The sequence below is a fragment of the Narcine bancroftii genome, chromosome 12 (assembly GCF_036971445.1).
Source record: "Narcine bancroftii isolate sNarBan1 chromosome 12, sNarBan1.hap1, whole genome shotgun sequence".
NCBI classification, from domain to species: Eukaryota; Metazoa; Chordata; class Chondrichthyes; order Torpediniformes; family Narcinidae; genus Narcine; species Narcine bancroftii.
In genome coordinates, this window is record NC_091480.1 from 38,924,455 (window position 1) to 38,952,190 (window position 27,736).

At 38.4% G+C, this 27,736-nt stretch overlaps 1 protein-coding gene across 1 annotated transcript in view; it reads right to left on the reverse strand.

The window, feature by feature from the left end:
* lmf1 (lipase maturation factor 1) overlaps positions 1–27,736 on the reverse strand; it is an 868,109-nt gene that overhangs the window by 735,256 nt on the left and 105,117 nt on the right. The window contains exon 3 of the mRNA XM_069904828.1: positions 19,445–19,455. Coding sequence (XP_069760929.1) covers positions 19,445–19,455 — 11 coding nt within the window. The remainder of the gene's footprint in view (positions 1–19,444; positions 19,456–27,736) is intronic.

A 27,736-nucleotide genomic window follows, 5' to 3' on the forward strand; every position in this document is an offset into this window, starting at 1 on the left:
AAGGAAAAGTTAAACATCCTAACTATACATAATAATAACAAACAGATGCTGATGTACTGCTTCAAGTTAAACACACAGGAAGTTTGCCAGGAAGATATAATCTACTTTTATTTATTAACCCTCTAAATACAAGCATGTTTTTGAGTTGTGGCAGGTCCTAACCCATCACGAGTGTGTTCATAAAAACTTTTCCCTGCTGAAATATATCTTGTTTTATTGGCAAAAGACTGAGTGTGACCTTTCAATGAAATAAATTTAAAAATTTAAAACAAATTTGACCCCTGCCCTTTGATCTCCACCACTAAAAAGATCAAGTATATCAGTGGGATATGATCACCTCCAGTTATGCACACACTGTTAATGGTCACTACCTAGAGTGTATATACCCAAGCCTGGAAGCTATGGATAAGACCATGTAGGTTTTCTACTCGAGAAAACCCTTGGCCTGTGTCCCAGGAGACAAACTGATCCTCCTAGGCAATACCAATGCCAGAATCAAAAAGGATGCATACATCTGGAAATGTGCAGTTGGCAAGAAAGGAATAACAAAAAATAATAAATTTAATGTTTTTTTGAAAATAGATGGAATATGACCTTAGTCACAAAATACACATTGTTTAGTCAGAAGAAATACAAGATATCATACATAAAACCCTTGATTCGGGCAAGGGCACCTGTTAAATAATGTCGCCATATGAGCAAGAGACTGCTGGGATCTCCGCATTGCCTGTGTCAGGATAGGTACAGGAGAACCATTTTAAAATGGCAGTCCCTTTAAGCCCACCTTCCCGAGTCGCCTGAGTCTGCCATTTCTACACCCCCTTGCCTGCCCACCCGTACTGCCGCCTCTCCCACTCTCACATGCCCACCCAAATTGCACTGCTACCTCTCCACACCCACCCGCCTGAGTCGTGCTCCCCCTGCCAGAGTTGTGCTGCCATCTCTCTCCCCTCGCCCGCCTGCCCGAGTCGTGCTGCAGTCGGTCCCCCACATGCCTAAGTCGCACTTCCCCACCCCTCGCCCACCCTCCTGAGTTGTGCACCTGTCTCTCCACATGCACCTCCAGCTCGCCCACCTACCTGAGTCGTGCTGCCATCTCTCTCTCACCCCAACCCCTATCACTGTATCAGCACCAGGGAAACGGCCCCCTTCTCGCTTCTCCTGCGCTGGTGCTGGTACAGCGGTTTTAGCCGCATGGGGGATTATAGGTAGAGACAAAGGCTATTGATCCTGCATTGAGCACGGCAGGTCTGACTGAATGTAATAATAAAGTAGAGGAACAACACGGGATATTCCAACGTGAATTGAGCGAGGGTCATGTTCAATGGGTAGAGTACTTATAAAGTAATGATACCACTAATTAGCAACGCAGAACGTGACAGGATACACGAGAGATGAGTGAGGTTCATGTCGGGTCATGTTTGGCGCCAAATTCCATCTTTGATGAGCACATGTCATCTACTGAAAAAAGTGCCAGTTTTTGAAGATTGCCATTTTTCGGCAACTCGGATAAAAGGTATTAATTACTACAAAGCCAACCACAGGTCAAACAGTGTCCTTTATCTGGCAAAGGTAAAAATACATAACTAATGTTTCAGGCTTGAGCCCTTCATCAAGGTAAGAGAAAATGCCGACAGGCATCCTAACAAAAGGGTAGGGGGAAGGGGGCAGCAAAGGCAGATGATGATGGGTGGAGAAAGAAGGGAAAGGACAGCAACAATGAAGGGGAGGAGAGATGGCTGGGTAGGTAAGGAGGAAGGCAGAAGAGAACTGGAAAGACTGGAAGGGGGAGGGTAAAGAAAAGGTGAGTAAGTTTAGCAGAAAGCAGAGAAGTCAATGTTAAGGTCATCTGACTGGAGAGTGCCCAGACGGAAAATAAGGTGTTGTTCCTCAAATCTGTGGGTACTAATATATGTTTATATAGGAGAGATCTACAGAAAAAAAACTTGACTGTTTCACAGGGAAGGGGTCCCATAAACTTTGAGTAGAGTTCTAGGAGGCCATAGCCAAAAAAAGGTGGAGACTGCCTGCTCTAGAACATCAGCTACCCAGGGACGCATCCCACTGAGAACCAAAGAGGCACAACAAATCTTATCAAAGACTGAGAATCAATCATTTCAAACTAGAAGAAACACTTTGTCTCTTCAAGAATACTGCTTGCTTTGCTAAGAATTTTCAGCATTCTCCATTTCAATTCAATCTCCCCTCAGTTTCCTTTATTCCAATATCATACTCAGCCTAAAGTATAATTCTGCAGCCTTGGCTAAATCCATGAAAATCACCTGAGCATTCTTTATTATGCCAGCTTATTCTGCCTGAAGAGTGATGATCAGAACTATACACAGTTCTCTTGTCCTGATATAACTAGCGTCCTGTACAGATCTAACAAGGCTTCCAACTCTTACATTTCTGCTTTAGTCAAGTATTTGGATGTATTTTTAGGTCTGACATATGATTAAAAATATTAAACAGAGTTAGTCAGTTTCCAGAATAGATTAAAATAGAATATCAGTTAATTGAATGGTCAAAGAAAAATACTGATCTTTTATTAGAAATTATCAAAAATTCATTGCTTTAATAATCCCTCATTTTAAATGTTGAAATCCCTTTGTTTTAGAGAGGACGATAATAATTTGGAAGGAACAAAAGGGGAAGTTGAGCAAAAGTCAGAATCAGAATCAAAATTTATTGTCATGAACAAGTCACAAAATTCCATGTTTTGCAGCAGCGACACAGGGTAAACGTTCACATTATAAACCATCTTACAACAATAAATATTAAAATAATAAAATTAATAGTGTAAGGCAGTGTCTTAGGCTCATTAATTATTCAAGAATCTGAAGTCAGTGGGGAAGAAGCTGTCCTTGGGCTCCTGAACCTTTTCTCCGAGGGTACCAGAGTGAAGAAGGCATGGCCTGGGTGGTGGGGGTCTTTGAGGATAGAGGCTGCTTTTTTAAGGCACCACCTCATGGAGATGTCCCTGATTGAGTGGAGTCTGGTGCCTGTGATGTCGTAGGCCGAATTAACAACCCTCTGGAGTTTTTTTCTTGTCCTGAGATTTGGCACCACCATGCCAGGCAGTGATGCAACCAGCCAGATTGCTCTCCACATGATCTGTGGAAGTTTTTGAGAGTCTTCAGTAACATATCAAATCTCCTCAAACATCTCACAAGTTTAGTTGCTGGCGAGCCTTCTTCGCAACATGGAGGCTCCTGGGCAGGTCCTCGGAGACGTTGATACCCAGGAATGTGAAGTTTTTGACCCTCTCCACCACTGAGCCCTCGACGAGGACTGGGTTGTGTTCCTCTGATTTCCTCCTGAGTACCCAATCATATCCTTGGTTTTGCTAACATTGAACACAAGGTTGTTGGTGAAGCACCACTCAAAGAACTGATTGATCTCCCTCCTGTACACTTCCTCATTGCCATTTGTGATTCTGACAACAACCGTGGTGTCATCAGCAAATTTGTAGATAGCATTGGAGCAATGATAACAAGAAGAGAATCAGGTATGGGACAGGTGGACAAAAGTCAAGAAACTGGGAAGAGACCTTGGCAGAGGGGGAAATGATGGAAGATGGGATGAGAGAAGTTAGACGATTGGGACAGGTCAGGAAGAGAATCAGAATAGGGGAAGGCTGAATCAGGATGGGTCAATGAGGTTGCTTCAGAAGCACCAAATGGTAAAGGGGAAAGGGGAGTCAGGATAAAGAGCAAGAATCACCAGGAGTCAGGACAGAGAGCAAAGATTAAGAGAGAGGATGCAGAGAGGGAGAGGGTGAGAGTGGGGTGGTGCCCCTGCTGCATCGCTCAGCCAGCAGGAATCAACAGATGTAACCTTTTAGTTTGGGAGGGTAGGTCAAGCAAAGACTGCTTTTGCCATAACGGCAGCTGGAAATAGAGCACCTTTTGAGGTTCAACATTGGAGGTGAAATTGGTTCAATCTTCAAGATGACATGCCAACTGAAACAACCCATGTTCATTCACTGTCGAACTTTCAAAATCATGAAAGTTCTGATACATAGATAATGCATTAATCACACCCTTTACAGCTTTTGTTCCTTCCCAACCCTTTTGTTGACTCTCGCCACATAAAACTTGTTATAAAGCTTGAAACACTTAAAATATCAGACAATTTTTGGGACCTTTCAGGTCCTTTCACCAAAATTTGAAAGGTAGATCTATTTCACTCTCATTTCATATCCCATTTGCAAAGTACTCCATCAATTTATTTCCTTATCCCAGAAAATACGTATTAATATCCATATTAAATTTAGTGAATAGAAATAAAATGTAAAATTGTGTTTGGATCCATTGCTCTTATCTTTATTTAGATAAATGATTAAGAACAAACATCATGGTGCCAACATTTCATATTTATATTTTACAGTCTATCTGATAAATGATCTTCTTTTATGTTGACCAATGGTGCCATTATTAAATTTAGATGTACAGCACGGTAACAGGCCCTTCTGGCCCACAAGCCAATGTCACCCAAATACATAATTAACCTACAACTCACGTATATTTTTGAAGGATGGGAGAAAACCAGGACACCCAGAGAAAACCCATGTGGACATGGGGAGAACATACAGAAACGCCAGATTTGAACCCGGGTCTCTTGTACTAACCTCTACAACCCTAAAAACATATTTTGAAGGAATTATCATTTATGGTTATCTGGAAGATTTAAATTTGCATTGACATGCTGGGAAACTCAGCCCTCAGACATAAAATTTAGGTCATTATTTTTGAGTTGTCAACAAATTTCATTCACTATATCCAGGAAATTAAATGTATGGAAATAATAACTAAACCATTTTTATAAATCAAAAACATACTAAATCCAGAATGATGACAAATAGAATGCATATTTTTTATATTAAACCTCGAACATCAAGAAATTCTAACTACAGTTGTGACAAATTTAATTTTAATTTAGACACACAGCACGGTAACAGGCCCTTCCAGCCCAGGAGCCCATGCTGCCCAATTATAACCAGTTGGACCAGCAAAAAACTTTATCCAAAACTTACTAACTGCTTGAAGAGATGCAGGAGAAAAATCATGCAGCAAAGCTCAAGTATTCAAAACATAAAATACAAGAAGGTGCTGGAATCAAAATGAAACTTGAGGCACTTAGAGGGTTAGTGTCCGAAAGATACCATACACGCCACTAATAAACTCAAATTTCTTGGGGCAACTAGACTTAAGAAAAACTGCCATGTTAGTGTCATCCATAACTTATGAACAATATAAAGTCGTGCTACAAGAGGCTACTGTTTCTGTAATATACCTACAGGCAAATCTGGAAACTGCTATCACACAAAAAAAATACATTTAGGTCTGCCATTTCATATATTCCCTCAGATTTCCCCCGCTTCTAGAAAACGTTAAACATTGCAACTAGTCAATCCTAGCTTAAAAAGTAGCTAATTGCATATTTTAAAATGAACAACATAAACCTGTGAGAGATATGGAAGCAACATAAACCTCACTGCTTGTGAATACTTATGCCACACATGAAGTTAGAGGATGCCCTCAAACCATATTTAATTTACCTTCATCCCATCAGTTGCGATTGTAAATAATAGGTAGTGACCACAAGTGAATCACAATGACTGATAGCTACAGTTTCTGAAGAAAACCATTAACCACCAGCCATTTATCACTCAACACCTGAGACTTCCCAATATACAAGACTAAATGTGTTAGCCCAAGATGTCTTTGCATATAATTATCCACTCCACAGTCAGATTCACCATCAACATGACTCCCTGAAGAGCACAAGCAGCGTCACAAGCAGCCCTTGTCTTTATACGAAGGAACACCAGGTCATCAACCTAGCAGAAAAAGTCTCAATGACTTCAACTACTTCTTAGTATTTTTAAAGTTTTTAATTGTGCTTTAATTTGCCTCTCAAATAATGTTTTTTTCATTGCTTGTTCATATCAGGTAACATTTAAATGACTTCAGTGGAGAAAATTTAAAACTTGTTATGTCTTTGATAAGCCATGAAAGACTGTTATGGTGTCCTATGAGTAGGCCTCACTAGTTACTGATTGAGCTCTATTCACTTTACAAAGCCTACTCCACCTCACCAGATGCCTGCTCATTGAAGAGAGTTACAAGATTTAAATTTAACTCATTTAGCTCTCTGAAGCTGGGAGAACTAAATCCAGGTGGAGAGAACAGCCAGCAAGCAGAGTCTTGGAATACTAATTTTTCAGGAATTAGTATCTCAAAAATAGTATGACACCTGTAAATGCCCCAAAAAGGCACCCTTTTTTCTGATATCTTTTCAGCAATTATTTAAATAAAATTATGGGGATTTGTATCACTCGAGATCACTCATGAATAGCTCTAGTGTTTCACACATCAACCACATCAACTAGATTGCCATCGCACTGAATTTATCAAATGCCACATACCAAAACTTTGGCAGACTATCCAAAAGTTTCACCTTTGGAAGGTCACTGAAACGCCACATAGATTCAGGGCCTCATTGTGTGGTTGGAAACTGATAAACATTCTGCTGATATGGATACAAATGAACCAAAATGTACTTGGTACAGAAGTCTGCAATGATGCTCAAACTGCCTTCTAACCAAAATAGCATCTGTACGATATTCTAAACATCTCTTTTAAAACTGATCTTTGCCATAGTTCAGCATTTTGTGCTTTTTCAGTTGCTACATGCAGAATTATCTACGTAAGTGAAAATGTATCTGCCAACTACCATTAAAGATCTTCAAAGCTTTGGCTGTATATGGTTAAAACTTTCTTTCAATGTGCAGCATTTTACAATTAGCTGAAGTTTGTAAGTCATTCAAATCAGATTACTCTCTGGCATTGAGTACTAGAGCTGGGAGGTCATGTTACAGCTCTACAATATATTGGTTGAGATCTGGTCTCCTCAATCTCTCTTCATGCGGTAAACCCAGCATCCCAGAAACCAGTCTCGCGAATCTTTGCTGTACAGGCACTCCTTTTCTGACAAGTACATCCTTTTCCTTTAGATAAGGAGATCAAAATTGTACTCCATACAATTTACAGTTTAAAAGACATTTGGACAACTGAATACGCTGGAAAGGTTTAGAGGGATATAGGTAAAATGCAGCAAATGGGACAAGCTAAGATAAACAACTTGGGCAGTGTGGACATTGCCCAAGATCCTGTTTCCTTGCTGTATAATTTTATTCTTTCTTTCAGGTAGAGTTTCACAAAGATTATACATAATTGTAATAAGACAATAATACTAAATCCTCTTTTAATAAAGGCCAACATAGCATTCCCTTCTGAATTTTTCGCTGTACCTGCGTGGTATTTTCAGTGTCACGAAATGATACCTTGGTCCCTTTTAACACCAGTTCTTCACAATCTCTCAACATTTGAAAAATATCCTGCTTTTCAAGTGAATGTCCTAACCGTCCCTTCCCTACAGTAATATTATTCCTGTAATTCATATCTGTGATCTCTTTCCCTTCCACCTGTTCTTCCTAATTCCTCAATCTTTTTAATTCTCACAGCTTTACAAACTATTAAGACAACAGTGTTAAATACTAAATGTGCTGAAGATTTGGCCTCTAATGCTCTTCTGTGCAAAGTCCATTACTTATTTTAAAATCAATCATCTTGATACATTGTTCATATTTCAATAGTATCGAATACTATAGCTGACTACTCAGGAATTAAATTGACACATTGAGTTACAGGTCTCACAATTCCACGTCTTGGTATGAGACGTCTATTAAAGGCATCGTTCAAACACAGTAGTACATAGAGAAGTGACATACATATCAGCAGGTAACCCCAGTTACTAAAACAATACTGCATCGTTGTAGTTTGTGATTCTGAAAGGCAGTGCAAGAGTTAATCAACCAATCTGGAAACATTTAATGGGAAGGTCCATTAGCTAAGCCAGCACCAAGCAGGGTTTCTTTTAGTAATTGTTTCCTTAAGGCCTCAACTTTTAGCACTAATAGGTTTTATTAAAACTTCCAATTGGGTCAGTAAACCCCTCATTATGCTGTTTTTACAGCATGAAATTAAAGGAGAAGAAAAGGTGAAAGGTCTAAAATAAAATCTGACACAGAACTATTCTCCATAGGTGATGGTATGATTAGAAACACAAGGGTTCAACTGGCCAGGGCACATAAACATCCGACTTTACCATTGCAAATACAGAGAAAAGGTGGCAGCATGAAATATTAACCTGCACTTCCTACTGAATGTTGATACATGGGAAAAAAAACTGTGAAATGCTCTTTCGAATAAAAACTCGAAAATCAGTTGAATATTTTAACTGATTTCAACAAAAGTACTTTCATCACTTGAAACATTGCATTTCAAATCTCAACATGCAAGTCCACTTTGTTGTGAGCACAGATCCAGCGAATGCTGAAACTCGAAGATTTATATTCCTACCATGTAGTGGTAGGACACAAGGTCATGCCCATAATTCCTCATCAGGGTTAAATCATTAATCTCAGCTCTGTCACTGTAAGATAATTCTTCTAGAAGACAAAAATCTAATACAGAATCTACTCAGCTCTCCTAAACACTCCTGTATATAGGTAAATGTTTTAAATCAAGATAAAAATATCCAATGAAAAGACTTCAAAAAAATATATTCAATGCACAAAATGTGTTTCTTGTCATTTATTTCAACAAAGTATACACTTGCTTCTGGGCACTTTTATTTTAAATTACTTACCAGCTAAAAGGAAATGATGTGGGTCTTTTATCATATGAAGTTTCATCAGGTGGCATATTTACAGCAACAACAAAAAAAATCAAAATGGCAAGTCATATATTGACATAGTGAAAAGGCATCGTTTCCCATAATGTTCTTCTCTTACGTTTTGTAAAAACGTTATTTTGAATACACAAACACAACCGCAGGAGTAGGCCATATTTCCATTGATTCCTATTCCAGTATTCAATTAAATCCTGTCAATCCGCACATTTCACCTAATCTGTTCCAGTTTTCTTGATATCTTCACCAAACAAGAAAATATCTACCTTTCAATCTCAGTCATGAAATTTACAATCCTGCTCCCTTCTGGGGGGAAAGAGTTCAAATTTCCACTACTCTTTGTGTGGAAAGAGTACTTCCTGCCCTACATCTCATTTTAGGATTATATTCCCTTGTTCCGGATCCTCTACAGGAGGAAACAATTTCTCTGTATCTACTTGTAAGTTACTTCTGCTGCATTCTGAACTTAAAATCCAATTATAAAGCTTATTAATAGAATTAGAGTAAGCTACTGTAGTTAGTTGGCAACCTCTAATGGTAGTTCCCAAAGAGGCAGCCGTCTGATAATCCACTAACCAGATATGAATGGTATGACAGGAACAGTCAAATTATTTATACACTCAGCTGAGATAAGAAAATATGAATTAGGAGAAGGAGTTGGCCATTCAGCCCTTTGAGACTGTTCCATCTACAATAAGATCAGGCTGATTTGACTGTGCTCTGACTTCCACATTCTTACTTATTGACACTAGCCTTTTGTTCTAAGTTCTCTCACAAGAGAAAAAGATTCACCCTGCCAGAACCTTTCAATGATGTTGCCTTTCATTTTTCAAAACTCTGGCAGGTATAAGCCTAACTTGTTCAACTTTTCATCTGAAAACTGCCTGGCCTTTCCAGCTTTGGGTCTGGTCAAGCAGGTGTCTAAAGCATTTATATTCTTGCTTAAATAAGTATGTTACACAAAACTCAAAACTCAACATATGCTCAACAAAACCCTGAATTCAGCTGCCACATGAATACCCATAGAAAGTCACTTTTTTATTTCATGGGCACTTTTTTATTTCATGGGCACTTTTACAATGTGGACTACTGTTTAGCATTATAAGATTGACTAAACTCACAAGTCAGACAAACTGTCATGCAGAATATTCAATTAGCAAAACTGGAGGCGAATTCAACAGAGCGTGTAACACTTTACCACACAGCAAAACCTCTGATATACTACCTTAAATTTAAATCAAAATGGTACAAAGAATTCATTACTTTTCATATGTTCTTACATGCATAAACATACATGCGTGAAAGCTTAATCAATTCTTTCTTTGCATATTTTACCTCCGTCACACTAGTCTGAAAACTGTGCAGTGGATCTTACATATCCAATCACTTTCCTGCTCGAGGTGAATGCTTGCTCAAGCTGAAAAATAAATGAGTCATCAGAGAGAACAGAAGATTTTCTCATCCAATCTCATGCACCTTCTCAGTTCAGTGGCATAAGCACAGCTTCTTCCCCTCTGACATCAAATTTCTCGGTGAACAATGAACCAAAGACACCACCCGACTTTGCTTTTTTCTTTTCCAACTATTTTATAGATTTTGAAATGTGCTTTATTGAAACGTCTGCACTGTGATGCTGCAGCAACGCATTTCACGACAATAAATCCTCATTCGTCCTGTCTGGGCATCGACAGTATTCGATCAAAGTAAATTTTAAACATTTTGTCAGATGGATTACCACTTACTTAGTCAATATGATTATGGTAGAATTGTCACTTCATCTGACGTGGTGCTAACTTCAGACCGACATGGAACATGGCTAGGACATCAGAGTACTTGCAAATATAGGAGTGAGAGGCCGCGAGTTTCTGGATGAGATCATTCAGTCCCATTCGTTTTTGCTTCATAAAACCAGTACAGGGGTTGTAGGTTAATTAGGGTATTTGGAAGACACAAGTTCATGGGACGGAAGGGCCATATGTCTAAACTTAGAAAATTTATAGCTTCATAAGGCAATGAGAATGTTTGAGTTATTTTATTTTAAATTTAAATTTAGGCATACAGTATGGGTATAGGCCCTACAAGCCCACAAGTCCATGCCGCCCAAATACCCCAATTCATCTATTACCCCCATACATTTTTGAAGAGTGGCAGAAAACCAGAGAACCTGGAGGAAACCCACGCACACACAAGGATAATTTACAAATTCCCTAGACACCACGCAATTTGAACCTGGGTTACTGGCGCTGTAACAGCTTTGTGTTTTATGAACAGAAAGAATTTTTTTTTTGTTTTCCATTTCTTGGTGTGTCATATGTCAAAGGCACAGTTGACCTACAAAGGATAGAGAAATGACAGGCAGGGCAAAAATGTGGGTGATACAAGGCAAGTTGAGAAAACATTGCGGCATTGGGCCTTATCACTCAGATTGAGCTCGCAGCACAAAAAAAATGCAAAGGGACCTGGGAATCCTAATGCAGGACAGTCTGAAGGAAAACATGCAGGTTGAGACTGTGGTTAATTAGGAAAATGAAATGCTGGCATTCATTTCAAAAAGAATAGAATATAAGAGCAGGGATGTGATGTTGAGGCTCTATAAAACACTGGTGAGACCTCACTTGGAGTATTGTAAGCAGTTTTAGGCTCTTCATTAAGAAAGGCTGTGCTGATGTTGGAGAGTGTTCAAAGGAGGTTCACTAGAATATCCCAAGAATGAAAGAGTTATGACATGAGGAGTGTTTGACAGCTGTTGGCCGGTATTTGTTGGAATATAGGAGAATAAGGGGAGGATCTAATTGAAGCACTTTGAATGTTGAAAGGCATGGACAGAGTACCTATAAAAAGGCTGCTTCCCATGGTGGGAGAGACTAGGACAAGAGGGCATAACTTAAGAATTGGTTGTTCACTTAAAACAGAGATGTGTAGGAATTTCTTCAGCCAGAGGGTGGTAAATTTGTGAAACGTGTTGCCAAGGGCGGTTGTGGAGGCCGGGTCATTGGATGCATTTAAGGAAGAGATTGATAAGTTCTTGCTTAGCCAGGACATCAAAGATTATGGGGAGAAGGCTACCCAGTGGTGCTGAGTGGGAAAATGGATCAGCTCATGATTGGATGACAGGCAGACTCGATGGGCTGAATAGCCTATTTCTGCTTCCATGTCTTATGGTCTATTGGCTTGGTCAATAATTAAACCAAAAATTCATAGCTGTAAAAGTATGTAAATCTTTCACCAAAATTAATCCCATCTAAAATAAATTCGTGTCCAATTTCTCTATTGTAACTAAAATTGAATGAGAAATAATAATGATGTTTCTTTATTCCACGTTAAAGTAACATTAATGTCTAATTTCTTGCGGCCTGCACGTATTAGACCTGAGTCTGAGATTTATTCCTCTCAGTAAGATTCCCGACTAAAATTAATTAGGTACATAAATCGTTTGGTTCAAAATTACCTGACAATTAGCCCAGGAGCGTTTTTTAACTGTATGATCTGCCTAGGAACAGCCTGATTAATTGTGGTACTGATGGCAAAATTTGTTGAAACCAGCAGAACTAATAATTAAACAGTTACTGATTTCAGAGGTGATAGGGGGAGTGGTGATCCAGCAGTAAACAGAACCAGATAAAAATCTAAGGACAAAAACCTCCCTCTGACAATGCAGTTGATTGACTCAGTAAGGTTGAACCCCATTAAATGTATCTAACAAATACGGAATGCAAGTAGTTATTTTTATGATCTTAAAAAAGTTAAACCATACTTTTGATGGTTGCAAACAAATATTGGCTAATTTATTTTGAATTAATATTATTGGCTTTGTTACTTTTTAATCACAATATGAATCTTCCCATTCAGTACATTCTATCAGTTCTTTATAGCTTTATTCCCTGTGAATGTTATTTTTTCCATTCAGGTAGCTTTAAGATCTTCGTTGCTCAGCTCAGAACAAGCAACATTTCTTAAAACTCTGGCGATTTTTAAAACAGTTATCTTAAAGAAAAATCAGCTGATGCTGGAAGATGAAATGAGAATAGTAAAAAATGCAGTCAACATATCAGAAATCATATGTGAAGAAAAAAAATACGTTTAACATTCAAAGTTCGTGGCCTTTTATGTTTTTTTTAATACTTTATTTTTAAAATTTGCATACATTTAGTATACATAATCCATATACATCCATCATTTTAATACAGGATGTTACTGACTACAAAACCAAAATATACCCCCTCCCCTTAAAACTCAACCCTCCCTAACCCCAATCCCAAAACAAACAAATCAATCATTCCTTATACATTTTAATAACATATAAATAGCATGCTAAAGAAAGAGATTTAAAAAAAGGATATAGAAAGTAATAAAAATAATGGATTGTATTAGGGCAGGTCAAAAAGCACAGTGGACTAACTATCAAGTATAATTTATAATACATGGCAAGGTTGTAAGGGATGGTGAGGAAGGACTAACCCACATTACCTATCATGGGCTCCATATTTGTAAATATGTATTATATTTATTCCTTAAATTATAACTATTTTTTTCCAATGGGATGGATTTTTGTATTTCCACATGCAATCTATCTATACCCAAGTAAGAATCTGACTTCCAGTAACTACAATACATTTTCTTGCCACTGCCAGTACTATTTTCACAAATTTCCATTGAGTAGGTGAAAGGACTAATTTAGGTGTAATTCCATCAATGTTCCATAACAAAAATAAATCAAGATTTTGCGGATATAATTCCCCTAATTTTACCCCAAACAATCTTACTTTTGGGCACGTCCATGTAGATTACAAATGGGTACCTTCCTCAGTACCACATCTAAAATATTTATCCGATAAATCTGGTTTTATTTTATGCAATTTATAAAATGTGATTACAGCTGATGTAAAAAATGATATTGTACCAATCTATATCACCTATTAATTGTATTTGACATGCAATCTCTACACAAATCCATCCATAATTGTTCATCAATTGTAATATTGAGATCCTGTTCCCATTTCTATTTTAATTTGTATAGTCCTGGTTTAGGTGTTGCTCTCTGTAAATTTTTGTACAGGCCCTCATCGAATAAGAGTTTCCATATCACTACATGGTGGCAATAAACTTTCTGATCCCAATTTATCCCTTAAAAATTGCTTTATTTAGAAGTAACAGGTTTATTTCTAGATATTCCATATTTATCCCTCAATTGATTAAAAGACATTCGCTGACCTTGTTTATAACAATCTTCTATTACCTTAATTCCTTTATCATACTACATTTTCAAAAATTAATTATCTTGAGAGAAGGGTATTAAATTATTCTGGAACAGAGGGGTGTATGGCGATATACCTCCCTTTTTCCCAATTTCCCCTTATATCTTACCCCAAATATCTATTAAAAGTTTCATTTTATTTCTCATTATTGCCTTTCATCAGTTCTGACTGATTCAGAACAAAAAAATTCACCTAATCTCTGTCTTAAATGGGTTAATCCCTATTTATAAACATGCTGAGCTCTAAATTCACCCAGAAGAGGAAACCTCCCCATAGCCATCTAATCTAGGATGTTTTCCTCTCCATAAATCCTGTTAATCACAAAAAAAATTCAAATTCTCAATTAATTGTAATGAGTTGTTAAGTATACCAAAAGGAGGTGATTTCATGCCAACCCATCACAAAATAAGCCTATAACTCAATCCTTTACATTGTAGTATCCTTTTTTCCTCTACTTCAAATTGTTTGATATTGCCTTGTAAATTTGCAAGTTTTCTTGAATTTCTCTCTATGGCAAAAAATTCCTTATCTCAATAGTCAGGTAATTTTTTTTCCCCCAAATTCTCCTATTCCTATTTTAACAATAATTGATAACCCCTCAATCCCTCTCTTCTCAAACAATAGACATGCTTTGTACTTAATCAGCTTATTAAGTCCAAGCATAAATTTGAAAATCTCTTGTTGCTTGTGACTTTCGATGCTTTTGTGATTAAAATGCCAGTATCTTAAATTCCTCTTCTGGCTAGGGATTTCTGATATGTACTGGTGATAAAATTTGTATTCTCTGCAGATTTAATGTCTTAATGAGGTGGGATCAAATGTAACCAAACATGTTTTGACTTACTCAAATGTCTGTCAACATCAGGACCTAGAAAGTTGACTTCATGACAATTATTTCACATAAAGTATAATTGTTTCAATGATGACAAGGTGCAATTTTTAAAAATCACAAAATTTAAACCTTCTTCAGTCTCAACCCAAAATGCTGCCTGACCTGCTGAGTTTCTCTCAGCAACTCATTGTTTGCTCAAGATTCCAGCATCTGCTGTTTTTGTGATTCTCTAAACTTTCACACACTCAACATTACAGAAACAGCTTCTCCTTTGCCATCAGATTTCTGAACGTCAATGGACACTAACTCAATTATTCTCTTTTTTGCACTAGTTTTTTTTTTTATCTTGTATTTTAGTATTTTGGCAATTCAACGCTTACCAAAATTAATGTTTTGCTCATGGATTGTACACATTATGAATTTAAACCATGAGCCACATGTCTATTTCAACTGAATGAGATATAAATTTTGGTAGAAAGTACACAGTTAGTGGAACACAATAATATTATTTTGTTGATACCACTTGTTCATCTAAAACATTTTTTTTTAATTTGAGTACCTGAATTAAAGGTAGGATTCAGTGAATATTTTGGTATAACAGATGGCAATGGTGAAGGCTAACATTTTTTGCTTTCATAAATATTTCATTATGAGCATGTTCATCCTAATAATGCAATTGACATCTTAAATAGTCAAAACCGGATTTAATTATTTTAACATTCAGTTCACCTCACCAATTTTTAATATATATATATATATATATATATGTATGTATAACCCTGGGACACAAAGAATAATAAAAAAATTATGTCAATCAGCAAACATAAAAAATATCCTAATCTTTGATGTTGACTTTGAGTACATATTTCCCCCTCCCTAATTGCCTCTATTCAAGAATTAAAAATGTATTGGGTTTTGAGAATGCAAATGCCAACATTAGGAAAAGAATTACTTCACCAGAAAAAAAAGCAAGAGGATAATGACAGTTAGAAAGTTTTTATTTAGAAACACTGTATTTTCTGTTAAAAATGCAATAGTAAAAGAACAAGGTAATATGAAGCCCCATTTCATAACCAAGGATAAATGCTTTAGCATAAAATATGTCTTTTCCCTAATGATCCAGATCTTGTGATTTAGAAGAATAATTTTGGGGAAAATTTATAAAGTAATATTTAATAATTTTACTTTTCTCTGGATTTCTTTATTATTCTTATTGTTTTTACCTACCTGCTCTTTATTTTTACCTACCTGATCTTTATTTATACATGGCAATCTTGGTCACAATTGAACACTCTGATTCAAATTATTCCTCTTCTGGCTGGATAGATAAATGCACTAAAAAGATATGCAAGCCTAGAAATAGTAGGTCAAAGACCTCTCTTCAGAGGAAATTCTTGACCCTTGATAGTGGAGCAGTCGGGTCAAGTTGTGTGTTGGTACAGCTGCTTCCTCACTTGCAGACAAGTTGGATTACTTTTTTTTGTTTAAAATGATTTGATTTTATAATTTACCAGAGTGCGCAACTGTTATTTTCATTTAAATATATTCCAACTGTTTCATCAAGAGAGAGACTGAAAAGAGGAATTTCTGCAAAGTACAGTTACTTTGGCAACATTTTTCAAATTACCTTTCACAATTCCTTTGGAGGCAAGTTGGGGGTTTTTTTGGGAAGGAATGGCCAATTTGCTTGGACTTTTCTCAAAATAAGGTTGCCCAATTATCTTTTGCTACAAACAGCATTCAGCCTCTTCTCATTGCAGGACAACTAAATTCACTAGCAATACTTCTATTACAATTAAATAACATTGCAAAAAAAATGTTTTTGTTCCTAAAATTTGTTTCAAATTTTAACCTGTTAATTAATAGTTCACAGCCCTCGTTGAAATTTAAATATTTGTTACAGCTATTTTCGATCTCTAACATCTTTGAGCTTAAGTGCTAATGGAAGAGCTCGAGGACATCAAAGTTAACGAATCATTGCTCTACCATCACATGTCAATTTAAAACATGGCTTAATTTAAATTTGGCAGAAGGAAGGAACATTAGCATTGTCACTTACGATGTTGAAGTCTTTAGTATTCGTGTTAATTTAAGGTTAATCCTTAAATATTTTTTCCTAATTTTTCATGTCTTGACATCTTCATCATTCATTATTTATAAATGTTACATGTGATTAGGAAATAGCTATGAGACCAAAAAATGAATTATGATAACCACTAATAATATGTCCTTTCTCCAGTGTTATTCCTGATATTTATCTTCCAGTGGAATATCAAGTCAAGTTTATTGTCATCTGATTGCCCAAGTACAATCTGACATAACAGCATTCTCCTGTCCTCAGTGCAAAACACGTCAGCACACATCCAGACATAGCACACATTCAGACAAGCAATACATATGCAGGACAAATATTCATATATACAAATAAATGAATAAATAAATAAATATTGTTTTGCGAATATGAGATTCTCAGATGGTTAGTGTGAGCAGTTCCTTTGGTCGTTCAGCGTTCTCACTGCCCAATAGAATAAACTGTTCGTCAGCCTGGTGATGCTGGCTCTGATACTCCTGGATCTCTTCCCCGATGAGAGCAGCTGAAAGATGCTGTGTACAGGGTGGAAGAGGTCCTCAATGATTTTTTGCGTGCCTTTTTCAGACAACGATCCTGGTAGATCAATCAATGAAGGGGGAGGGAGATTCCAGTGATCCTCTCTGCTTCTCTTATGGTCTGGTGGAATGACCTCTGATCCATTTCTCTGCAGCAACTGTACCACACTGTGATAGAGCTCCTGTAGAATGTTGATATAATGGTGGGCAGTAGCCTTGCCCACAGGAAGTACAGTCGCTGTTGTGCCTTCCTGACAAGTAGAAGATATTGAGTGTCCACAATAGGTCACTAGTTAAATGAACTTCAAGGAACTTAGTGCTCTCCACTACAGAGGTGTTGTTGTGTAGTGGAGGGTGGTCATTCCTGGTCCTCCTGAAGACCAAAATCACCTTTTTTAAAAATTTTTAGACATACAGCATTGTAACAGGCCACTTCAGCCCTACGAGTCCCTGTCGCCCAATTTACACCCCATTAACCTACACCCCGGCACGCTTTTTGGAAGGTGGGAGGAAACTGGAATCCCTGGAGAAAACCCATGCAGACACGTGAAGAACATACAAACTCCTGACAGAGAGCAGGAGATTCAAATCCAGGTCCAGTCCCACTCACTGGGGCTGTAAAGACATTGCACTAACCGCTACGCCAACCGTACCGCCCTATTTCGTCTCCTTCGTCTTATCCACATTGAGACTCAGGTTGTTACTCTTGCACCATTTCACGAGATTTTCCACCTCTTCTCTGTAGTGCAACTCATCATTGTTGCTGATGAGGCCGATTACTATTATGTCATCTGCAAATTTGATGACACTGTTGGAGCTGGATCTGGCAATGCAGTCGTGGGTTAGTAACGTGAACAGGAGTGGGCTGAGCACACAGCCCTAGCGCGATGATGCTTGACGTTCCGCTACCGACCCGGATAGACTATGGTCTTTCCATTAGGGATTCCAGGATCCAATTACAGTGAGGGGTAAAACACAAGAGTCTATAACACTATGAGAGAAGTACAAACACAATGCTGGAGAATCTTAGCAGGTCAAACAGTATACTTTATATAGCAAATATAAAGATACATAACCAATATTTCAGGCTTGAGTCTTTCATTAAGGTATGGAAAAATGTTGGCAGGCATCCAAATAAAATGGTAGGTGGGTAGGGGTAGAGGGAGGAGCACAGTCCCAAAGACAGGAGATAAGAGGTAGATGAGGGAAGGAGGGATGGCTCTGTAAATAAAGAAGGAAGGGGGGGTGGAGAGCTAAGGGAAAGAAAACAAGGTAAAAGGGAAGGGAGGGAGATCGGAGAGCAGGTTAGCAGAAACCAGACCATCCAGTTAGAGAGTACCCAGTTGGAAATTCAAGTGTTGTTCCTCCAATTTATGGGTGGTCTTGAGGGATAGTACATGAGACCATGGACAGATATGGGAGTGGGATGCAAAATTGAAATGGTTGGCCACAATATTGAGAAAATGCCCAAAAGGATGCCTAAATAAATGTCTCTAATCTCTAATAATATAAAGTGCAGATAAAAAAATACCATTTTACAGCCTAGGCAAAAATGAGTTTCATTCTATGGAGAGTCATCATAATTTCCACCTTTTTTGTTATAAACAACAATTGGAATATATGAATTATATGAAATATATGAATTATATGAATATATATATGAATTATCACTCGATAATTTGGGGTTCCTTCAAATAAAACTAAACAGCACAAGAGAACAGGCAACCAGTGAAAGGCAGCAAGATCTTACCCAACGATCTCACAAGTGTACTGCAATGCAGTTTGATGACTTAGGAAGAGACTTTTTATCAGAATCATTTACATACTTACATCCAATAATTAGACATGCGTAACATACATCATTCCATCATTTACCATTGCAATGTCAGATACACTTTAATAAGCTTTCATTCAAACTACTTACGGCAAATCATATTTTCCACTATATTTGTGATGTATGATTTTCAAAATATTTTACATGTTATGCACTTACCGAAGGAGTACCTGAAAAACAAAGGAAAGAAAATTTAGAATAAATTAAAAAGCAGAACAAAAATTTCACAATAGGCTTTTTCAGGTGCATTCTCCGCTAAGAATGCACCTGAAGAAGCAGAAGTGGCCCTTTAAATTGCCGTTCAGGTGGCAGCGTTTAAAGCGCAACGCTGGCAACCTGAAGGACACAGCTGCACAGGAGGCGGCTCTGAGCACACTCGGCTCCTGCCCAGTGTCAGCTGTGATCAGCAGCCTGATCCTTTAACATCTGCTTTCAGCCAGCTGCATTCAGGTGGCTGGGGGAGCCACTAAGCTGAGTTGATTATCCCTCTCAGAGGAGGGTTACGTAGCTCATCTCAAGAGCGCCTCCTGCACATTCAGGTGGCCTCAAAACAGCCACATATTGCCTAAACATGTGGCTTTACATGCAGAGCAATTGGCCACCTGAAAGTGCCTAATATTAAAGATAATTTGCCATCAAATGGCTCAACTGACCTGATTTAAAAAATAGTGGCAGTTAATTATCGACTCACTGGTAGTGGTGACAACAACCTCCAGTCAATATCCAGGTAATGAGCAAGAGATAAGCATTTTACCAGATAGCTACAATGTAGGAGTTGGGGTTTTTACATTTAAGAGGCAGAGATCTAATGCAAGGTTATCGATCTGAAATGTTAATTCTGTTTTTCTCCAGTTGCTGCCTGGCCAACTGAACATGTTTTCTTTTATTTTCAGATCTTTTGCTTGGCAGCACATTTAACTTGCAGACTTCTGCAGTGTCCCCATGGTTTGCTTTCCCACCCTGCTTCCCAAACTTTACAGCTTGCCACAGTAACACCAATTTACAGTATTTATTTGCTGATAGAATGTGGACACAGCTGACAACACCAGTATTTTCTCTCCATCTATAATTGCCAATGAAGAGGAGACATTGATAGACTAGAATTGCCAACACTCTAAATAAGGGTATGAGATTTCTTCCCCTGATGGATCTTAGTAACCGTGTGAGTTTATACAATAAGTTATGTGCTAACATTTTGTTCAAAATAAATCTGGATTTAAAGCTTGAATTTAAATTCCTCAGCTCCCAAGGCGGGATTGAAACTCAGTTTGCTACATCAATGGTCCAGAAATCACGGTTAGTGTGGTGGTTAGCTATTACAGCAGGTTCGAATCTAGCACTGTCTGTACGGAGTTTGTATGTCTGTGTGGGTCTTCACTGGGTGCTCCAGTTTACTTTCACCCTTCCAGAAGGCTCATAGGCCAGAAGGGCCTGTTATGTGCTGTATGTCAACATTTAAAATGTGAGGTTACCTAATAAGGAAGAAAAACCAAAGAAGATGAATAAACTTAAAAAGATGAACAGCAGCAGAGTTTCTTCATAATGGGCACTCCTGGAAAAGCAACAGGTCTGCCTCTCTCTTTTATTTTGTTCACTTCCATTGAAATGCACAAATATGCTGAAGAAACTCAGCAGGCCATACAGCACCCATAGTAAGTAATGTTTCAGGCCTGAATAAAAAGGGGAAGGGGAAGGGGGAGGAGGAGACAAAGGAGGAAGGGGCAGTGGAGAAGCACAGGCAACAAGTAAAAAGTCAGGGAGGAGCGTAGGAGAGAAAAATGCTGAGGTGATAGGTCAAGTGTAGCTTTCTGATCGGACAAGAGAAGGAGTTTGGGTGCTGGAAGAAAGGAGATAGCGGAATATGGAAAGAGAGAGAACCAGGGTAAAGGGGGGTAATGAAAATTGGAGGTCCCCAGCATCTGCAGACCTTGTTTAACTCACTTCCATTGGATTCTATTTCCCTTATTGTTCTTCATCCCAGCTGCCTTTTTATGCATCTTAAACTGGATTTTCCAAGTTCTGATGAAAGAACATTGGCCTGAGACACTAACTGTTTTACTCCTTACAGATGCTGTCTGTCTGACTATTCCCAGTTTTCATTTTCGATCTCCAGAATCTGCAGTATTTTGCTTCATTGAACGAAATGAGGCATAATTCATCATGTAAAACAACTTTAAGTAAAGTCAATTTCTTTCTCCATCTTCTCTATTTCCATCATGACATTGACTAAGATCCAATTAATCACTTGCATTTTATCGCTATAATCCAAATCTAGAAAAGGTAATGGGAATGATTTCCATTGAGAATGAGAAGCAATTACTATCCTTGAAGGTGCAACCAAATGACCAGCTACAAGAGCCTGTTCATTAAGTTAAAAGAACATGTGGGAACAAAAATGCGTGCATTTTACATAGATAAGTGAGAAAGCAGTTACTTTAATAATTAAATAACAGGTCACAGTGAAGATTTAATGTTTGCCTGGAGAGTAGTAAAAATGTATTTTACACATGCCTTAGCAAACACTGCAAACAATCACTGACTTCACCCCTCTTTAAGCAGCAGCTTACGCTGAATCAAAATATTTTTGACTGAATGAAAATAAAAAAGCAAACTCAGATGCTGGCAATCTGAAAAAAAAAGCAGAAAATGCCAGTAAAACTCAGCAGATAAAACTGGCCAACAGAAGAACTTTGAAGTTCTAATACAAAACAGAAAGTGAGAGTTTTTTAAAATTTAGATACAGCATAGTAACAGGCCCTTCTGGCCCATGATCCCACATCATCCAAATACATGTGACTCATTAACCTACTAACCCCATATATCTATGGAACATAGAAGAAAACTGGAGCACCCAGAGGAAACCCATGTGGGCATGAGGAGATCATACAAATTCCTTTCAGACAGCAGCAGGTCCAAAATAAGCTCTCTAGCACTGTAACTCTGCCACATTAACCATGCTGTGCTATCTGAATGTCAACAGGTAACTCAATTTCTGTATCAGAACTAGTCAGAAGGGCATCCAAGAGTGACATTGGTTCAGTTCTCACTCTATTGGCAAAATCTGAACTGCTGGGTCATCCTTGCAGCTCTGCATTTCACATCCTCTACATTCTTTTGTGTTAATTTCGTACCTTTTAAATTTCTTCCTCTTTAATTACATTCACTCACTCAATAATCAACTAATTTCTTCAACAATTTATACCAACAACAGCCTGAGTCATGCCCATCCTGGGGTTAGAGTTGCATAGTACAGAAATAGGCCTATCAGCCACCATTTCCAAGCAACCATCAAATACCCATCTGTACTAATGCCATTTACTAGCTCTTGATCCATAGCTTTCTGTGCCTTGGGGATTTAACTGTTCATCTAGATATTTATGTACTTACCTCCAACACCAACTCTGCCATCATATTCCAGATTCAAACAACACTCTGGGTAAAAAAAATTCTTTCCCAGATCCCCTCCACACCCTTCACCCTGTTAGACACTTCTCACCTCTGTCATGTTTCTGAATATTTATGTTCTTCAGACATATGTACACCTCTGCCATGTGAACCCCTCAATTTCTGCTCCAAAGAAAACAAACATAGTTTTTTCTCATAAAGAAACACACCAATTTGCCAACTTGGCTTGAATCAATTTCATCAAAGATTATCGTGGTTTATAATGTCAATAAATTTTATTACCTCTTCAAAAAAATTCAATCAAATTGATTGGACAGGATTCCAATATTCCTTTATTGTCATTTTCAAGTTCAAGTTTATTATCGTTTACTATAATCCAATTATATTTACAAACTGACAAACTGAGTTCTCCAGTCCTTGGTGCAAAAACATGCAAACACACAGACAAACACGCATACAGGCAAACAATACTTATGCAAAATGTATGTACATGTATACATGGCAGAATGGTTAGTATATCAGTTAGCATTACGCTATTACAATGCCAGTAGCCCAGGTTCAAATCCAGCGCTGTCTGGTTGGGGTTTGTACATTGGTTTCCTCCCACCTTTCAAAACGTACAGGCTTGAAGGTTATTGGCCAGAATCGGTTTGTACTGTGCTGTGGATAAAAAAAAATTTTTTAAATAGATCACTTCGATGGGGGGGAGGGGGAAGGAAGGAGACCCCATGAAAACCTCTCTTCTGCACTTATGGTTCTGTGGATTGACCTCAATCTAATGGTCTACAGTAATCATACCACACTGTGATGCAGCCAGCCAAGGTGCTCTCGATAGAGCTCCAGTAGAAAGTTGACAGAATGGTGACCAGTAAACCTTGCCCGCCTCAGTCTTCTCTGGAAGTGTAGTCCTTCCCGACAAGTGAGGAGATGTTGTGCGTCCAGGATAGGTTATTTCTTAAGTGGACTCAAAGGAACTTGGTCCTCTCTACTCTCTCCACTGCTGAGCTCTTAATGTGGAGTGGAGTGTGGTCATCCTGGTCCTCCTGAAGTTCACAATCATCTCCTTTGTCTTGTCCATGTTGACTCAGGTTATTACTCTTGCATCATTTCACAAGATTTTTCACCTCTTTTCTGCAGTGCTGATGAGGCCAACTACTGTTGTGTCTGTTATGTACCAGACAGCAGCGATAAAAATTAACCCAGATGATGTTATATTTAAAATAAAATTTTAAATTATTGATCAAACAATTCTATAACACCTACTCTAATTTAACTAACTTATCTAAACATAACTAAATTTATATACAATTTTCTAACTTAAACTTTAACTATGCGCAAATATATTGATGTATGTGAAATACCCCAAGCCGCTACAGCTCAAGGCTCAATTCTCAGAAGGCAGTTCCAAGTTCAAAGTTCATAAATTCAGTGATGACATATGGGCTCAAGATTGATACAACACGCAGGCTTTAAATGGTTGAGGCACCCAGGCCTTCGGTGAATGGTGAGACAGAGACCAGGGCTGACTGAAGGTTGTTTAACTCATGAAAACCCTTTCTTTGGTACTTCAGAGAAATGTCCTATTTTAGACAGGGGCCTTCTTCAGCATTTAGAAGCCCTTCTATGGGTAGTTGGAGTTCCATATTTCTTCTGCCAATGGAGAACCCTTTTCTCAAGGCAGTCAAGTAGAGAGCTACAATAGGGAATCCTTTTCGCAGGTTAGTAGAGTGCAGTATTTCTTCTGCAACTTTAAAACCCTTTTTGGGGGTCAGTTGAAGTAGTTTCTCATCCCTCGGTAAGCAAAAGGAGGAAATCTGACATTCCTGTCTATTACCACACAGGATTTCTCAATTGCACAAAGGAGGTTGAAGAGATGTTTCTCTTGTGCTGCCTTCTTAAAATGGCCTCTCGAACAAAGTGTGTACTTTTTTTTAAAAGAAGTTGGTCACATGGCCTCTACCCATGGCTTCTCCAAGACTGCTCCCCTTCACTTTGCAAATGAATCAACATTTTGGAACCCGCTCCTGCTAGTTCACAATCACTTTCCAAATATCCGCAGGCTTTTGCTAAATCTAGTCTATTAAAGGGACAGTCCCACAAAAATAAAGTGAACTGGAAAATGGGGGGCACGTCACATATCATCTGCAAACTTGATGATTCTATTGAAGTTGGATCTGGCCTTGCAGTCATCAGTCAGTAGCATGAACAGGAGCAGGCTGAGCAGACGACAATGAGATGCGCCAGTTCTCAGCATAATGATGCTCAACATTCTGCTGCTGACCCAAATAGACTGTGGTCTTACCATTTGGAGGTCCAAAATCCAGTTGCAGTGAGTGCACAGAACACATCATATGACACAACATTGACTTCTGCCGACTGTCAGGCAGACAAAGAGGTGTCATTAGTGTTGCCCAGCTCTCCCTGACAGTAAGAAAGAAAGAGAGGTAAAAGAGAGCCTTTTTAAAGTTACTGAGTATCCATGGATTCACCTCCAAAGCAACTGCAGCCTGAACTCCAGATCCAAACCTCCGATACAATCAGGAAGCCTTCAGCACCCAAGGCTCTTCGGGAACCCTTCTTATCCTCAGCATTCTCTCAAATCCTGGCTTCGATACCTGGTTCCCATGAGCAAGACTCCAGCTGCCTGCAACCTGTGTGGTTCTTTCAACCACTGAGCCTTTGCTGGTCAACTGCTGTGACACCATCCCACAGGCCTTCAACCTCTTTTTACTGTTATGCATAGCAGGCTATCTACTCAAAAAACTATATCATGCAATATCCATTTCAATTTTTTCAATTGAGCCACAAAATAAAAATAAAATGTGTACTCTTCTAGTAAATTTGTGATCATTCAGAACCCACTATATATTATATACATTACCTACTTCCATGCCTTTTAGGCCTTGCCTGCATCTTTATTTGATGCAATGTTTTCCAACTGAATTATATATTTGATGAAACTGGAGTCAACATTTACAGTGGCTGGCATAGAAATATTCCACAAGTTATCCAGAAACCGATCTACCGAAATTCTCGAATATCCAAAGAAAATTTCAGCTGAGACATGATGTCACAATTTGAAAAAAGTTTAATTTTTTTGACCCACCCTGCTCAGGTCAGGGGTCTGACGTGCGGTTAACATAATTTTTAATCAACAGAGATCTCTTGTGCTGGTCAAAGATATGGCTATAAGGACAAGATTTCATCCAACTGCTCAAGTGGGACTCTGACACCATTGGAATTAACAGAGGTCTCATGTACTGGTCAAAGATACAGCTCAGGTGGGGGTATGTCATTCAGTTAGTGCCATTGGAATCAACTAAGTTCTTGTATACTGTTTAGAGATAGAGCTGCAATGGCAAAAAGGTCTGATTGATGTCAGTGAGAAGGAGGAAACATTAGAACAGAAAGTCAAGCTGCTTGAAAAATCTTCTATTGTTATTTGTTGTGTTTAACCATGGATACAAGTGCTCTACTGACACTATAGGTCTGCTTAAATAAATTTCTCGATTATCCGAAAAATCCTGATGGCCGAGATAGGTCAGATCCCAAGCATTTTGGATAATCGGAAACAAATTGTATTTCTAAAGAATAGGTTTGTTATTTTGGTGAATGGAGGAATTTCAAAGGTTATAAGACTTGATTGCTTTCAATAAGCTTGTTAAGTTTTCTGCTGGGGGTGTAACAACTTTCAGCTTCATAGCTTTAGTCAATGGGAAACTTTGCTAGGTGCAGCTGCAGTTGCTATTTAATTGGGTGAGGAGCGAGAACTGGTTACCCCATAATACTGCCACCAAGGATGACTCAACTCTTTGAAACTTTAGCTATTATATACATCGGAGGCTTAGCCAAGAACTTTTTATAATAAGTACAAAGCTGCTGATTAGGTAGGTGTTCTATTATTGTGCCTCTTCTTCAAGAATAAATAAAGGAACAGAACTACTGAGACCAGCAGAATCCATCTGCTGGGCTAGATGGGAACTCCAGGGCTGTTTTTGGATAAACGCAGATGCAAAATGTGTCTCAAACTCCACATTTTTGAGCAGGAGCAAGAACTGATATCACTGTGGGTATTTTGTGAATAGTGCATTCAGAGGGCGGTCAACCTGCAGATGGAGACATAGGGAGACTGGGTGAGAGAGAAGAACATAAAAAGGGGAAAAGCAAAACTGTAGAGATTTCTGAGGGAATTTTTCTTCTAATTAATATTCAGTTTGATATCTTATGATTGGGGTGTTGTGAGGGAATGGAGGGTCCCCAGCAATTACAATCAGAGCCAAACATTCTGATGACTTTAGACGTACATATGTGCAGGCAAGTTACTGACAAGTGCAAAAACACCATGACGATAATAGAGGGGGATTTCAATCATCCTAATATTATCTGGGATGCATTCAAAGTGAAAAGGTATGGAGGTCACAAAAATCTTAAACCTAATTCATTGAAGCTTTTAACAGCGGCATGGTTAGCATAGCGGTTAGCTCAATGCTATTACAGTGCCGGTGACCTAGGTTCAAATCCGGCACTGTCTGTAAGGAGTGGGTATGTTCTCCCCATGTCAGCATGGGTGACCCATTTCTTCCCACCTTCCAAAATTATACAGGGTTTGCAGGTTAATTGGGTGTAATTAGACACCATGTGCTCGAGGACCAAAAGGCCTGTTACAGCGCTATATCTCTAAAAAAAACTCACAAACCCAAGAGAGGGTAGAAACAAAGTTGGGCAGGTAGAAGGAGTATTGTTGAAGAACTTTTATATCAGATCATAATTCAGTGAGATTTGGCTTTGTACTGGGGGGAAATAAACAATGCTTAAAAGGAAGAAAATATTCAAAATTATGCTTAGGCCAATTTTGGTTGATCGTGAAGTGCTTTAGTCAAAGGGAAATGGAAGCAACTACTGAAGGTGTGGAAATAGCTAACAGAAGACACTCAAGTCAAATAGCAGTTTGATACAATCAAGAAGATTCGACAGCTCAGGGTAAAAATGTTCCTGTCAAATCAAGACGCCAGATGTCCCAGTGCACAACTGGTACCATAAGATAAG